Source organism: Solanum tuberosum, unplaced genomic scaffold (assembly GCF_000226075.1).
Source record: "Solanum tuberosum cultivar DM 1-3 516 R44 unplaced genomic scaffold, SolTub_3.0 scf00178, whole genome shotgun sequence".
NCBI lineage: Eukaryota > Viridiplantae > Streptophyta > Magnoliopsida > Solanales > Solanaceae > Solanum > Solanum tuberosum.
Window position 1 is genome coordinate 961071 of NW_006239102.1, and position 13705 is coordinate 974775.

Here is a 13705-nt window from a genome sequence, read left to right on the forward strand (position 1 = left end):
CTTTTCTGCATTTTATTTTTTAGAAATGTAGTAGAGAGACCTCATGAGGTCTCTTTTCTGCAGTTTATTTTTTAGAAATGCAGTAAAGAGACTTCACGAGGTCTCTTTTTGGTAATTTCATTTTTTAGGCTATGAGATAAAGCGGCCTCGCTCGGTCTCTTTTTTTAAATATAAAATAAAAATAAATAATCAGTCGCACCATACTTGGAAGGAAAAGCCATCATATTTTTAAGCTTCTTTTCTTTTTCATCTCCTCAACATAATGGCTCTTCATTTGCTGCAACCGTGGCAGTGCAGGTACGTTTTCTTCCATTTTTCGGGGGTGCGAAATTCATAGGGGGTGAGGAATTCATATACTTTTATGAGGTATTATTTTTGGTAGATGAGGAATATTTTTGGTAGGTGATAGTGTGGTAGGTGAGGTATTAACTACACTACTAAAAAAAACTGTAAAAAGAGACTCAAAAAAGAGACCTCATGAGGTCTCTTTTTTAAGTCTCTTTTTACAGTTTTTTTTAGTAGTGTAGTTAATACCTCACCTACCACACTATCACCTACCAAAAATATTCCTCATCTACCAAAAATAATACCTCATAAAAGTATATGAATTCCTCACCCCCTATGAATTTCGCACCCCCGAAAAATGGAAGAAAACGTACCTGCACTGCCACGGTTGCAGCAAATGAAGAGCCATTATGTTGAGGAGATGAAAAAGAAAAGAAGCTTAAAAATATGATGGCTTTTCCTTCCAAGTATGGTGCGACTGCGAGTGATGGTTGGGCATTGATTTCGTTTGAATGAATTTGATTATTATATAAATTATTTTTATATTTTTGTTCTAGTATTTCTTGTTTAATCATCATGAAAATAAATTTAATGTCTATTTTTAAACATTGTGCTTCATTACAGAAAACATGAGGAAATGTAAATGCTCCTAGTTGAGTTTATCTATACCCATTTGACACCCATGACTTGTACTCTCTCAACCACACCCATTTCCGCACCCTTTCCAATACGGGAGTTAGATACTCGACCGTTAAACTAGAGAGACCCACAAATCCATAGAATTATGAACTGATCATTGTTGGAGAAAAATCAGGGCGGTCTACATCTCCTGATATTCAGGTTTGTGAAAAGAAATTAACCAACTTTTTCTTCCTACTTCAATTCTCACTTGATTTTTACTGATCTTTGTTCACTTTATCTTTATTTCGACTATAAAAAAGTCACTTTATAATATTAGTAAGAAAAATTCACATATTTTTTCTGATTTATCCTACTTGTCACAAGCATATGTATTTTACAAATTATCACAAACCCAAGTTATTAATTTGTCTAAATTTAGATCTGTTCTTCAATATAACACAACGTCTTGCTTCCTTAAGACTAAAATAAAGGACTATTTTAAAACACTAGGAATATTTCATTCGGAATTAAAACATAAGAAACTTCAGAGTTATAGAATCAATCAATGGAAAAACTGGTTAAGATGGCATTATCAATACGATTTATCTCAGATTAGATGGTCTAGATTAATGCCAAAAAAATGGCGAACTAAGGTTAATCAAAGTTGTATGGCTCAAAATAAAAATAGAAACTTAAACAAATGGAATTCTTATGAAAAAGACCAATTAATTCATTACAAAAAAGAAAATGATTCGGAACTCTATTCATTATCAAACCAAAAAGATAATTTTAAAAAATGTTATAGATATGGTCTTTTAGCATATAAATCAATTAATTATGAAAATAATTATCAGACAATCACTTATTCACAAACTTTGTGTGGGGAAAATAGTTTGGGAGTAATAATATGTGGACATTTTGTTAGAGTTTTCTTCTCTTTAAAGTAAGTTTATGTCGTTTAATTTGAATATGAATATTTTTTGTGAAAAGCTCCATTTTGTTTATGCTTTATGAACCATCTAGGTTTTTTCCAGTAGTTTTTTTGGTGTGGCATGTTGGCATGTTGTATCTATTGATGTGTTCATATACTGTAAAATGAGATGCAATAATTGTTATTATTTAATAAATTTGTTAATTTATACTTTCTAGGACAAAATTTGCATTATCCTTCAAAAGTGTAATTTTACCTTATAATATGATATAATTTTTTTATGTGAACTGCATAATTAAAAATTTCCTCATTCTTGTTTTCTCTATTTTTAATCTTGTTATTCTGGTCACGACAAACTTAAATTTTCACACTAATAATAAGAGAATATCAATCCAATAGTCCACACAAATTCAAAATGCTATATTTTTAATCAGCAAAAGAGTGGGTTAGGATCTCACCTTGTGCATAAGATGCTATACATCCTCACACAACCACCTTTTTATACACTATTTAGTAGCAGCAGACTTGTGGAGTATGTTTATCACTCTTTATGTAGTAAGATATCATCTCCTTCTAATCAAACTGTTAATTCTAATTGCTCTCTTTCAGGTTTCTGTCCGTGCTGTTGTGATGATTGATCTTGAGTGTGTTCAACCTCCTCGACTTTGTAAGTATCACACTTCTGCTTTCTTTGATTATTTTGCCTACCTTCTTCGATTTTTCTGTTTCTTTATTTTGTTGATTTATTTTACTTAAGTGTATAAAATTGTATGTTCTTCGTTTATTTTAGTTGTTTCAACCTGTGATATGTGCCCGTAAACTTAAAATTCTAACATCATATAACCATGTAAATTAGATGGTTGTTGGACAAAAGTTCACAACGTTATTAACGACTAGTTCTACACTCTCTCTCCTCCCTGTTCCGTCATGGAACCACCGGACAGACAAGGTCTGGTGGGACTGAGGGGGAAACTAGAAACTCCTAAAGGGACTGGACCACCAAACGACTCAGTACAAGAGAAAAATTCTTATGCCTCTCGTCTTTGTGACGTCGTCGACGACAATTCCATCTGCCCAAAAACGTGAAAAAGTGATGGCAAGGCAAACAGCTCACAATGGTGTTCCAGCAGTAATCTTCAAAGCTGCAAACTATTACGGAATCATGGCACAAGACTGTAGGAGAACCATTGTTGGAATTTTTTTGAAACCTAGGCCCCAAATTGACAAAATTAGATCAAAATTCAAGGAATTGGTAGCGCTCAAAGGCTCTGTCAAAATTGGGGTTTACGACAATTATAATGTGTTCATCGACTGCTCGAATGATGAAGACTTTCAGAATGTTTGGTATAGAAGAATGATTGAAATAGAGGGATTGCAAATGTGGATGCAAAAATGGACCCCCGACTTCAAGCCGGAGGAGGACATCCACATCTTTCCGGTATGGGTTCTCTTACCTGAATTACCCTTTCATATGAACAACTGGCAATATGTTAAACAACTTCTTATCCCCATTGGGACGCCTCTATCCCTTGACGCTGCAACAGAAAGTAAGACAAGACCCAGCATGGCAAAGGTGAGGGTAGAAGTCAACCTACTCAAACCAAGGCTAAACAAAGTTTGTGGGGCTCGAACATGAAGGCTCTTCACTAACTGGTTTTACCCAGAAGGTGGAATATGAAAATATCCCAAAATATTGCAAACACTGCAAAAAATTGGGACAAAATATGAATGATTGTTGGATCTTGGAGAGAAAGAGGATCATGGAGGCAAAAAGGGAAAATACTAAAGCTAAGAGAGCGGAACAAGGAGAAACAAGCAATGCCGAAGATAATGGTAAGGCCAAGAATGCTAATGACCAAAATGCCGAAGATGTAGAACAAAATACTCAAGCTGGCAGACCTCAAGCAAAGGGAAAGAACAAGAACAAGAACAAGGAAACTGTGAATATAGAAAATGTTGATGTTGAAACTATCAACAATGAGCTGATAAGAGACGAGGAGAAATACAAGGAACAAGAGACTGATGATGTGTGAAATCTCAATAAGGAGGAATAGAAGGACAAGATGGTTGTTAGAATAAACAAAAACAAAAAGAAGAAGAAGAAAGATAGCAATAAGGCACTCGAAAAGAAAACCAAGGTTTCCTTCAAGCTGAACAAACACCAACAAGAAGCTGGAAATAACACCAAAAACAACAAGAGGAAGGATAAGAAGAAATATATAATTCAGAAGGAGGCACATACCAGTAATAAACCAGAGGCTGGCGATAGTATATATAACAACAATGTAAAACAAATCTCAAATGAGGAATTTCCTGAAAAGACAGAACAAAAGACCATGGAATGTGTCAACAGGGATCAACAAAGTTCCTCTAATGTACCTCCGGAGGTCAACCAAGCGTTAATGATGGAAGATGTTAAGGATTCCGAAGTGGAAAGAAGAAGAGAGGCAAATACCAAATATTTGGATACCCAAGGAAGCAGTGATGGGATTGTGGAAAATTCAGTGATGGAATCTAGCCTAAATACTGAGATAAAAAACCAGAAGGGGATAAACCTTGTGGTGGATCTCAACTTACGCCACGATACAGAGAATTACCATACGGAGGAAGAGGATTTAAGAGATAGCTCAATGGATGGGGTTGACGATGAGACCGCTAATTCTAAAAGATTCAATTTTCCGAGGATGAACAATGGGACTCTGATGACCTAGGGAGGTACCATATGCAAGAAGTTGTACAAAAGTGTGGCTTATCTCTAGTTAAGAGGGGAAGAAGCAGACAAAGAAGAAATCACAAAAGAAGTACTAAAAATTCCATCTCTTTGAGTAAGGGAAGGACACAAAAAAATCCATATAATGTCTTTATGATCAGTGCACTTTTTTGGAACATAAGAGGTGTGAGGACCAAAAAAGCAATACACAGACTTAAGAGTCTGGTCAAAAGGAATAACATCCAGTTTGTAGCAATTTTTGAACCTTTCATCAACATGAACAAGATTGAGGGATACAAAAAGTTTTTGGGTTTCCATCATTGCATTAGCAATGATATTGGGTAGATTTGGTGTTTTTGGAATCAAAATTTACATGCCATGGTACTATCGATTGAAGACCAGCAAATCACTTTGTATATGGATAATGGCTCTGGCGTAAATGGGGTGCATATAACTTCTGTTTACGCTAAATGTAGTGAAATAGAGAGGGTGGACCTATGGGATAGCCTTGCTAACATGAACTCTCAAGTGCAAGATGCTTGGTGCATAGGGGGAGATTTTAATGTTATCCTGGAGGCTTCCGAAAAACTAGGAGGAAAACCGTATCATACTAGTGAGAGCTTGGATTTTTGCCAATTGTATGGTGAGATGTGGGGTGGAAGATGCAGGTTACGTGGGCTCTACTCACACCTGATGCAACAACAGGAGGCCGAGAAAGAGGATATGGAAAAGGTTTGATAGGGTGCTTATCAATGATGGTTGGCTTCATAAATTCCAAAATATTATGGTAAGACATCTGAGCAGGACAGGGTCAGATCATAGACCTTTACTGGTTAAATGTTTTGACAACCAACAAGAACCTATAAAATACTTTAGATTCTTGAATTTCTGGATCGATCAACCTGATTTTTATGATGTTGTGGAAAAGGAATGGAGAATCCATGTTAAGGGTCACCCTATGTGGATCATGCAACAAAAGCTTAAGAACTTGAGTAAAAAGCTTAGTGTTTGGTCTAAAGACGCGATAGGAGATATCTTCCAGAAAGTTGAGGAATGGGAGGAGATAGTACAAAGACTTGAAGATATTGATGTTATGGATAACACTGAAGAGTCCACAGTTTATTTAAATAAGGGCCAAGCGGAATATGTTTCTTGGATGTCAATGCAAGAGGCTTTGCTAAAACAGAAAGCTCAAATTAGATGGTTTGAGGAAGAAGATAACAATACTAGGTACTTTCATAATGTTATCAAAGACACGAGAAGAAGGCTTCAGATCCATAGAATACAAAACCACAATGGCAATTGGATTTTATATAGTGATAAGATTGGTAAAGCTGCTGTCAAACACTTCTCTAAACTTTTTCATCTCCCTGAACCTACGGTGGATGATAATGTTGTGTCTTGCATCCCTGAATGTATCATCGACGAGGATAATCTTATGTTGTCCACTATGCCTAATGAAGGCGAGATTAAAACGGCCATTTTTTATATGAGTCCTACTAGTTCTGCTGGACCAGATGGTTTTAATGGCATGTTTTACTAGAGATGTTGGGAAATTATCAAAACCAGAGTTGGTGAATTTTATCCAAAGTTTCTTCAAAGCTCAGGTTCTGACAAAATATTATTCTCATGCTTGCCTTGTTTTAATCCCGAAAGTCAACTCTCCTTCTAATTTTGCTGACTTTAGACCGATTAGTCTAAGCAACTTTTCTAGTAAGATTATCTCCAAGATTCTTGCCAGAAGACTTAACACTCTTTTACGTAAGTTGATATCCCTTAATCAAAGTGGTTTTGTCAAAGGCAGGCTCATCACATATAATGTTATGTTGGCTCATGAAATAGTTCAAAGTATTTCTCAGCCTAACGTGGGTGGCAATGTTGTGATAAAGTTAGATATGGCTAAAGCTTATGATAGGATATCTTGGAAATTTCTTATTGCGGTTCTTAGAAATTTTGGTTTCTCTGTTTGGTGGACTGAGATTATATGGAGATGGATGTCTCAGACGTGATATTCGATCATCGTCAATGGTAATAGAACTGGTTTCTTTACCTCATCCCAAGGTTTGAAGCAAGGGGATCCCCTGTCCCCTTCTTTTTTTGTTCTGGGATATGAAGTTCTGTCAAGAATGCTTAATAATCTTTACGATCATCCTAATTTTTACCCCTTCTCTATGAGTATGAATGGCCCTCAGATTAATCATCTGGCATATGCAGGTGACATTGTCATTTTCTGTTGTGGATGCGTTGGAAGCGCTTAAATTAAGTATTTACTTATATTTTTAGTAGCTTTATTTATTATTCTAGAATAAGGTTTATATTTCATAGTTTTATAAGGATTAGGTTAAGTTATAGTTATTTAGTTTGGAATAGGATTTAGGTCTCCTACTTTCATAAGAATTAGATTTCCTATTGATGTAATAATACTCCTATTTAAAGGGGCTTTTGATGAATAAATAGGTAAGTCATATTTCAGTAAGTACCTCGCTTCCTTACTAGTACACCTACTAGACCCATACTCATTACGAATGTGTTCACCAGACATCTGGCTTAGCAACCTTCTGAAACAAAGAAATCAGAGTTCTCTCTTCCATTGAACTCTAAGGTTTCAGTCTCCCTTCAATGAGTTGAAGTTATATACAAAAATAGGTCGATCTAGGAATTTGAACAAAGGCAAGGGAAAGTCGAAGTCAATTGATTTAGATTTTCCTGTTCATCGTCATGTGACTTGATCCTTCTCTAAGAATCCTAACAATTTGGTATCAGAGCCTAACACAATGGGCGATGAGATCAATTCCATATTACGCAATGAGATCAATTCCAGGTTTCACGAAGAACGTGTTATTACAGAAACACTAATGGACTCTAAACGTGCAACTATGGAACAACGTCTCGGTGAAGGAATTGTCTAAGTCATTCAAGAACAATTTTCTAGCTTGGGAATTGGCTCTACAAAACCAGTAGTCCATGAGGTAGAATCAAGTAATGCCAAGACAATTGGTAAATCAACAAATCTGACTCCTAGAGGCAATACACTGCCTATTCAACCATCTGATCATAATCATCAAACTAGTGGTAATTCCAATTCGACAATACCAAGATATGCAAAAATGGATTTTCCTACTTATGATGGCACCAACGACCCACTGATTTGGGCATATCGTTGTGAGCAATTTTTTGAAAATCAACATACAACAGATGCAGAAAAGGTTGGAGTCGTTGGGTTTCACCTGTTGGGAGAAGCACAATTATGGTATTATTAGCTTAAACGAGTGAAGGGGCCAATGAGTTGGGAAGACTTCCAAAAACAACGTTTCTAGCGATTTGGACCTCCTGAAAGTAGCAACCTGGTAGGTGAATTGGTCACACTTCGACAAACTGGTAGAATTGAAATTTATCAATGTCAGTTTCAAGAAAAGTTGGCTAGGGCTAATGAGCTTATTCCAGAACACTTGCACGTGGGAATATATATGGCAGGGTTGGATGATTCAATCAAATTGGACGTCCAATTGCGCAAACCATCTGACTTATCAACGGCTATGAGTATAGCCAGGGCATTAGAGCAAAAACAACAACTGCAAAAAGCGCAGTAGTCCCAGACAAGTCTTGGCATCATAGTAAACTTGGCAAAATCTGCTACGAGTTCAGTCGATTCATTTAATACCAAGCCAGCAACTAGACCCCTTTGGTCAAGTGATTAACTCGTGCAGAAATGGCAGAGAGAAGAGCTAAGGGATTATGCTATAATTGTGACGAACTATATTCAGCCATTCACCAGTGCAAACGACTTTTTTGGCTGGAATTGGATGATTCAACAAACAATATTCCAGAAGTTCTGGATGATTGCCGTGAAATTCGAGCTTGAGGAAAAGCTCTTTCAATGTAAAAGGGGGGGGGGGTAATGTTGTGGATGCGTTGGAAGCCCTTAAATCAAGTATTTAATTATATTTTTTGTAGCTTTATTTATTATTCTAGAATAGGGTTTATAGTTCATTGTTTTATAAGGATTAGGTTAAGTTATAGTTATTAGTTTGGAATAAGATTTAGGTCTCCTACTTTCATAAGAATTAGATTTCCTATTGATGTAATCAGACTTCTATTTAAAGGGCTTTTGATGAATAAATCGTTAAGTCATATTTCAGTAAAAAGCAAGAGATCGGAGTTCTCTCTTCCATTGAAATTTAAGGTTTCTGTCTCCCTTCAATGAGCTGAAGTTATACACAAAATTAGGTTGATCTAGGAATTCGAACAAAGGCAAGGGAAAGTCGAAGTCAATTGATTTAGATTTTTGTGTTCATCGTCCTGTGACTCGATCCTTCTCTAAGAATCCTAACATTTTTACTGCTGGCAAAAGAAAGTCTATTAAAGTTGTCATGAAACAGGTGAGGCTATATGAAAAAAGCTCCGGGAAAAAGGTTAATGAGGAGAAGAGTTTTTTCTGCACTTCCAGTAAAATCTCACCCTCTAGGATCAATAGGATCTGATAAAACAAGTTTTAGACACAAGTAATTTCCTTTTACATATCTGGGGTGCCCCATCTATACCGGAAAGAGGAAAATATGTTACTTTAATGATTTAGTTAACAAAATCACCACCAAACTTTCTGGGTGGCATGCCAAACATTTATCCTATGGTGGAAGGTTGTACTTATCAAAAGTATCATCCAAGCTATCCCTACATATACTCTCGCAGCTCTCAATCCCCTCAGAATTACTCTCACTCTCATTGAAAAGTTCATCGCTAACTTTTTTTGAGGGACTCAGGATGACAAAAACAAATACCATTGGAGTGCGTGGGATAAATTATGTAACACCAAGGATGCAGAAGATATAGGTACTAAAACTCTTGTAGACATCAAGAAATGCTTTGCATACAAGAGATGGTGGAACCTGAGGACCCAACAATCTCTTTGGGCCTCGTTTGTTATGGCTAAATATTGTACCAGAGTAGGCCCTATTGCTAAAGCTATCAATGCTCCTCAATCCAATACTTGGAGGAAACGTATGCAAATCAAACACAAGGTTGAAGAACACATTGTCTCGAAGATCAATGATGGAGGGTGCAATTTTTGGTGGGATAATTGGACTGGAAAGGGTGCTTTAGCTAAGATATTCACTAACCAGTCCATTTATTCTAAAACAAAAGTTAGTGAATTCATTCAAGAAGGGCATTGGGATATGAATAAGCTTGCTGAATTTCTTCGTGATCAAATGGTTAATATCATAGCTAATATCCATATTGGCAAGAGCCCCAAGAAAGACATGGCTATGTGGGAACTTGAGACAGAAGGCATATATTCTACCAAGTCGACGTGGAACATTATCAGAACGCACAAAGAAGAGGATTTCACCACCTGTTAGGTATGGCATCCTAAACTTCCTTTCAAAATTTATTTCCTTGCATGGAGAATCATCCATAGAAAACTTCCTTTCGATGATACTCTATGCAAGTTTGGGACTGACAGGGAGTGTCTTTTTGTTTGTTGTGCACAAAAACAGAAGGAAATTGGGCAACAACATAGCTAGACATATGTGGAACACTTTTGGGGTACCTCTAGGTATATGTACTTAGACAAATTGGAGCGTCAAATGAATTCTCAGAAAATGGTGGTCGACCAGAGCAAAAAGAAGCATCCACAAAATGACCTTACACATTGTTCCTATTTTAATCTAATGGGAGAAATGGAGACAAAGGTGTTCTTGTAAATATGGTACACAAAAGATGTTTTGGTATAGAGGAATGGAGAACAACATCTGGTTGAACCTCAAGATGGCTATCAAGTTAGCTTTTCCAACATTTGAGATGGCAGACTCCTGGAAAAATTTCAGCGAAACAGTGGAGCATCTTAGACATACTACCGAATGGGAGATAATCAAATGGATTAAACCAACCACAGGAAAGGTGAAACTCAACACCGATAGGAGTTTCTCCAAAAACGGAGCTGGCATTGGTGGCATAGTTAGGAATGAATATGGCATTTGCGGCAAGGTGGACTGTGACATCAATAACAAAGAAGAGGCAAAAGTGGCTAAGTATGGGATAGAGTGGTGTTCTCAGAATGGGTTGACTAATTGAATAATTGACGTAGACTCTATGATAATTGTGGATATGCTAAAGAACAGAGGCACCAACAATCTTAAACTCAAGACTATAATCGAAGATATTGTGCAGATCATCAACAATATGAATTGTAGTATTGAACATTGCTTTAGAGAGGCTAACCAAGTGGCAGATGGACTAGCCAAATTTGGTGCCATCAATGAGGGAAGCCATATCCTTCAAAACTGACAGCAGATCCCCAACAGTTCCAAAGGAGCTTATCAGCTGGATAAAGCTCAATTACCTAGCATGAGAATTAAATATGTCAAGGCCAACTTCTTTGTTGGTTAAGTTTACTTTTGTACATATTGCTAGTCAAAGAACTGGCAACTTTTGTTGAGTTCCTTTGAACTCAATGGTGCATCAAGATGTAAGTTTTTTCTGGAAGAAATAAGATGCACATCCATTCATGGATGTAATTAATAAAAAAAAAAAAGATGGTTGTTGGACAGTCCAACTTGGACTCAAGGTTTTGTTGGCACATCTAACATCTATTGGCAATATGAAATTTTCTCTTTTTAAGGTTGTCTTAAATGTGGAAAGTTTCATGAAGATATTTCGAACCGAAGCATATGATCTCTGTTGAGATCTTATTCTTCCATAGTAACTTTCGTGGATAGTTATCAATACATGTCTTAATTAACTCTTAAGACCAATGCATTAGTTTGTCCTGTAATATTTCAAAAGGTCAATTCCAACTTGAACTTCTCTTTTCTTTCAAAACCATTAGTAGCCATTCATGTAGAGTTCAGAATTTCTAGTAAGCTTAATTATGATACTATAACATATAGCAACTACACTGGAGAGAAACCATCAGTAGTTGACAAAACTTGGGCCTCTTCAATGTTCAGACCAATCTCACAAATTATATTGATCAATTGGAAATCCAGGATGGACATCAATGGAAGTAAAGAAGATAAGAACAAAGTTAACACGGTAAGATAAATATGTTTGATAGAATTCTGAAAATATGGTAGAATCTACTGACTAATGAAGTTACATAACTTCCAAGACTACACAGATATGAATAATCTAATCAGTGATATAAGCTTAAAATGCACTAGATAGAAAGCATATAAAAGATACAGAATTTAGTCTAGGTAAACTATTTCAATATTTTACGAAGACTGTTCGATTTTTTAGGTACTATAGAGCGTTTACCTAAACAAGATGTTATGATAAAATTTCAACTCTTATCTCAGTTCTCAAGGGTAGATTTATGTTACTGCTTTAGTCGAACTAATTATGCTCCTGTAAATGATGTAGGTTCTTTTGTATATTTCATTAGCTCTCTGAGTCTGGCTCAATAGCCCTCTTTTGCTTTTGCTTAGTTCCTTATGCTTTAATGCCTACTGTTGTTGGAGCTAACATATCTTTGGTTGGAGCTAACTATATACTTAAGAGGTTCTGTTGTTTGACTTGATGAACACATCATTTGAGTTACCTAAGAATTTTTCTTCTTTCCTTACGTACATAGTCTTCAAGGCTCCAGCATGTTTGAGAACATAACTGAGTCGTAGATTTTTCATCTACCAAACTTACAAGTGCTGAAATTGGGAAAGAATCCTTTATTAACAGGAACTTAGCCTACTTTCAATTAAAGTTTCAGTGGAAGTATTTTAGAGTTGGGACTTTTTTTATACTAGTATATTTGGGAAGATAGTTGATTCAATTGGCTACTTTGGTATTTAGATTTCTCTTCAAACCATTTATCCATCTTGATTTAAGAATTCATTGGCAACCTCACTGCAATCAAAGATTTGACACTTCTAGGTAATAACTTCATTGGTAATGTTCCCTCAACTATCTCAAAATTAAACAAACTCGTTCATTTAGATCACTCTTCCAACCATTTTTTAGGCTCGAATTCATAATTCATAGGCAACCTCACTGCAATAACAAAGTTGACACTTTTAAGGTAACAACTTCACTGGTAATGTTTCCTCAACTATCAGAATGCTGAAAAAACTGAGATACATAACTCCCTCTTCCAATAATTTTAAAGGCTCGATTCCAGACATCTTCCCAACTTTTCAGAGCTATCTATTTTAGATTTCCACACTAACCTTGACTCGCCTTCAAATATCAGACTTGCAAAATAATTTACTAACTGCTCCACTTCCCTCTAATATAAGTGGACTTCAAAAGTTAGAAATACAAAACCTTACTTCGTAAAAAAACCAAATGGATATTAATTCTTTTATCTGCATATGATTCTTATAATTCTGAATACGTAGGTGCATATGATTCTTATAATTCTGAATACATAATTGTTACTGTTAACTATCTAGATTTATTTAGCACTAACAAAAATAAATTTGACAATAACACAATTGTATGTCTTTATCTCAATAAAATATAGAGTACACAACAAAATGATACTAATAAAGAGAAAAATAGATCGTTTGAGTACAAACAAATTGATTTTAATGGGAAACAGTGACAGAAAATGATCTTATGATGACATAATATAACTAATGTTTTTGATTGTGTCTAAATGAACCATACTTTTTTTAGAATAGCATTAAGTGTAGTGATTTTCTATGCTGAAATTTGTCGAGTACGTACAAATTGATTTTAATGGGAAACCATGGTAGAAGATGATCTTATGATAACATAATATCTCTAATGTTTCTTGTTGTGTCTAAATGAACCATACTTTTTCCAGAATAGCATTCAGTCTAGCTAGTGATGTTTTATACTGAATATCACCATGCTTAGCTTTGATAATCTCTTTACATAGTGTAGTGGACTACCAAATGAAGCAGTTGAAAGCTGGAATTCTTGGAAATTTGCAAAGCCATCAAGAGCATCTGAAAAATATGATCCCGATTTTTTATTTTTTTTGGTGTATTTGGATCAAACGAAATAGCAGACGTTATTATTATTATAAGATTTTAACTCCTATGTCAATTCTTAAGGGTAGATATCTTGTATTACTTTTTAGTTGGACTAATTATGGTCTTGTAAATAATGTAGGTTCTTTTGTAGGTTTCATTGGCTCTCTAAGCCTGGCCCAATATCCCTCTTTTGATTTTGTTTAGATCCCTATTCTTTAAGGC

The 13705-nt window shown here is 35.6% G+C and overlaps 2 protein-coding genes across 2 annotated transcripts; both read left to right on the forward strand.

Moving 5' to 3' along the window:
* The first annotated feature begins 3900 nt into the window (after positions 1-3900).
* LOC107061892 (uncharacterized) lies at positions 3901-4548 on the forward strand. The gene has a single exon (XM_015311847.1). It carries the CDS (start codon positions 3901-3903, stop codon positions 4546-4548), a length of 648 nt encoding a protein of 215 aa, XP_015167333.1.
* Positions 4549-4925: 377 nt separating this feature from the next.
* LOC107061893 (uncharacterized) lies at positions 4926-6090 on the forward strand. Its single transcript, XM_015311848.1, has 2 exons — positions 4926-5279; positions 5476-6090. The coding sequence occupies exons 1-2, from the start codon at positions 4926-4928 to the stop codon at positions 6088-6090; spliced, it is 969 nt and encodes a 322-aa protein (XP_015167334.1).
* Positions 6091-13705: the final 7615 nt, after the last annotated feature.

Bases quoted from the DNA above. Each gene is read 5' to 3' on its own strand.
- LOC107061893 (XM_015311848.1), top strand. From the start codon at position 4,926: ATGGTACTATCGATTGAAGACCAGCAAATCACTTTGTATATGGATAAT. The intron at 5,280-5,475 runs GTTTGATAGGGT...GTTGTGGAAAAG, and splicing joins AGAAAGAGGATATGGAAAAG to GAATGGAGAATCCATGTTAA.
- LOC107061892 (XM_015311847.1), top strand. From the start codon at position 3,901: ATGGTTGTTAGAATAAACAAAAACAAAAAGAAGAAGAAGAAAGATAGC.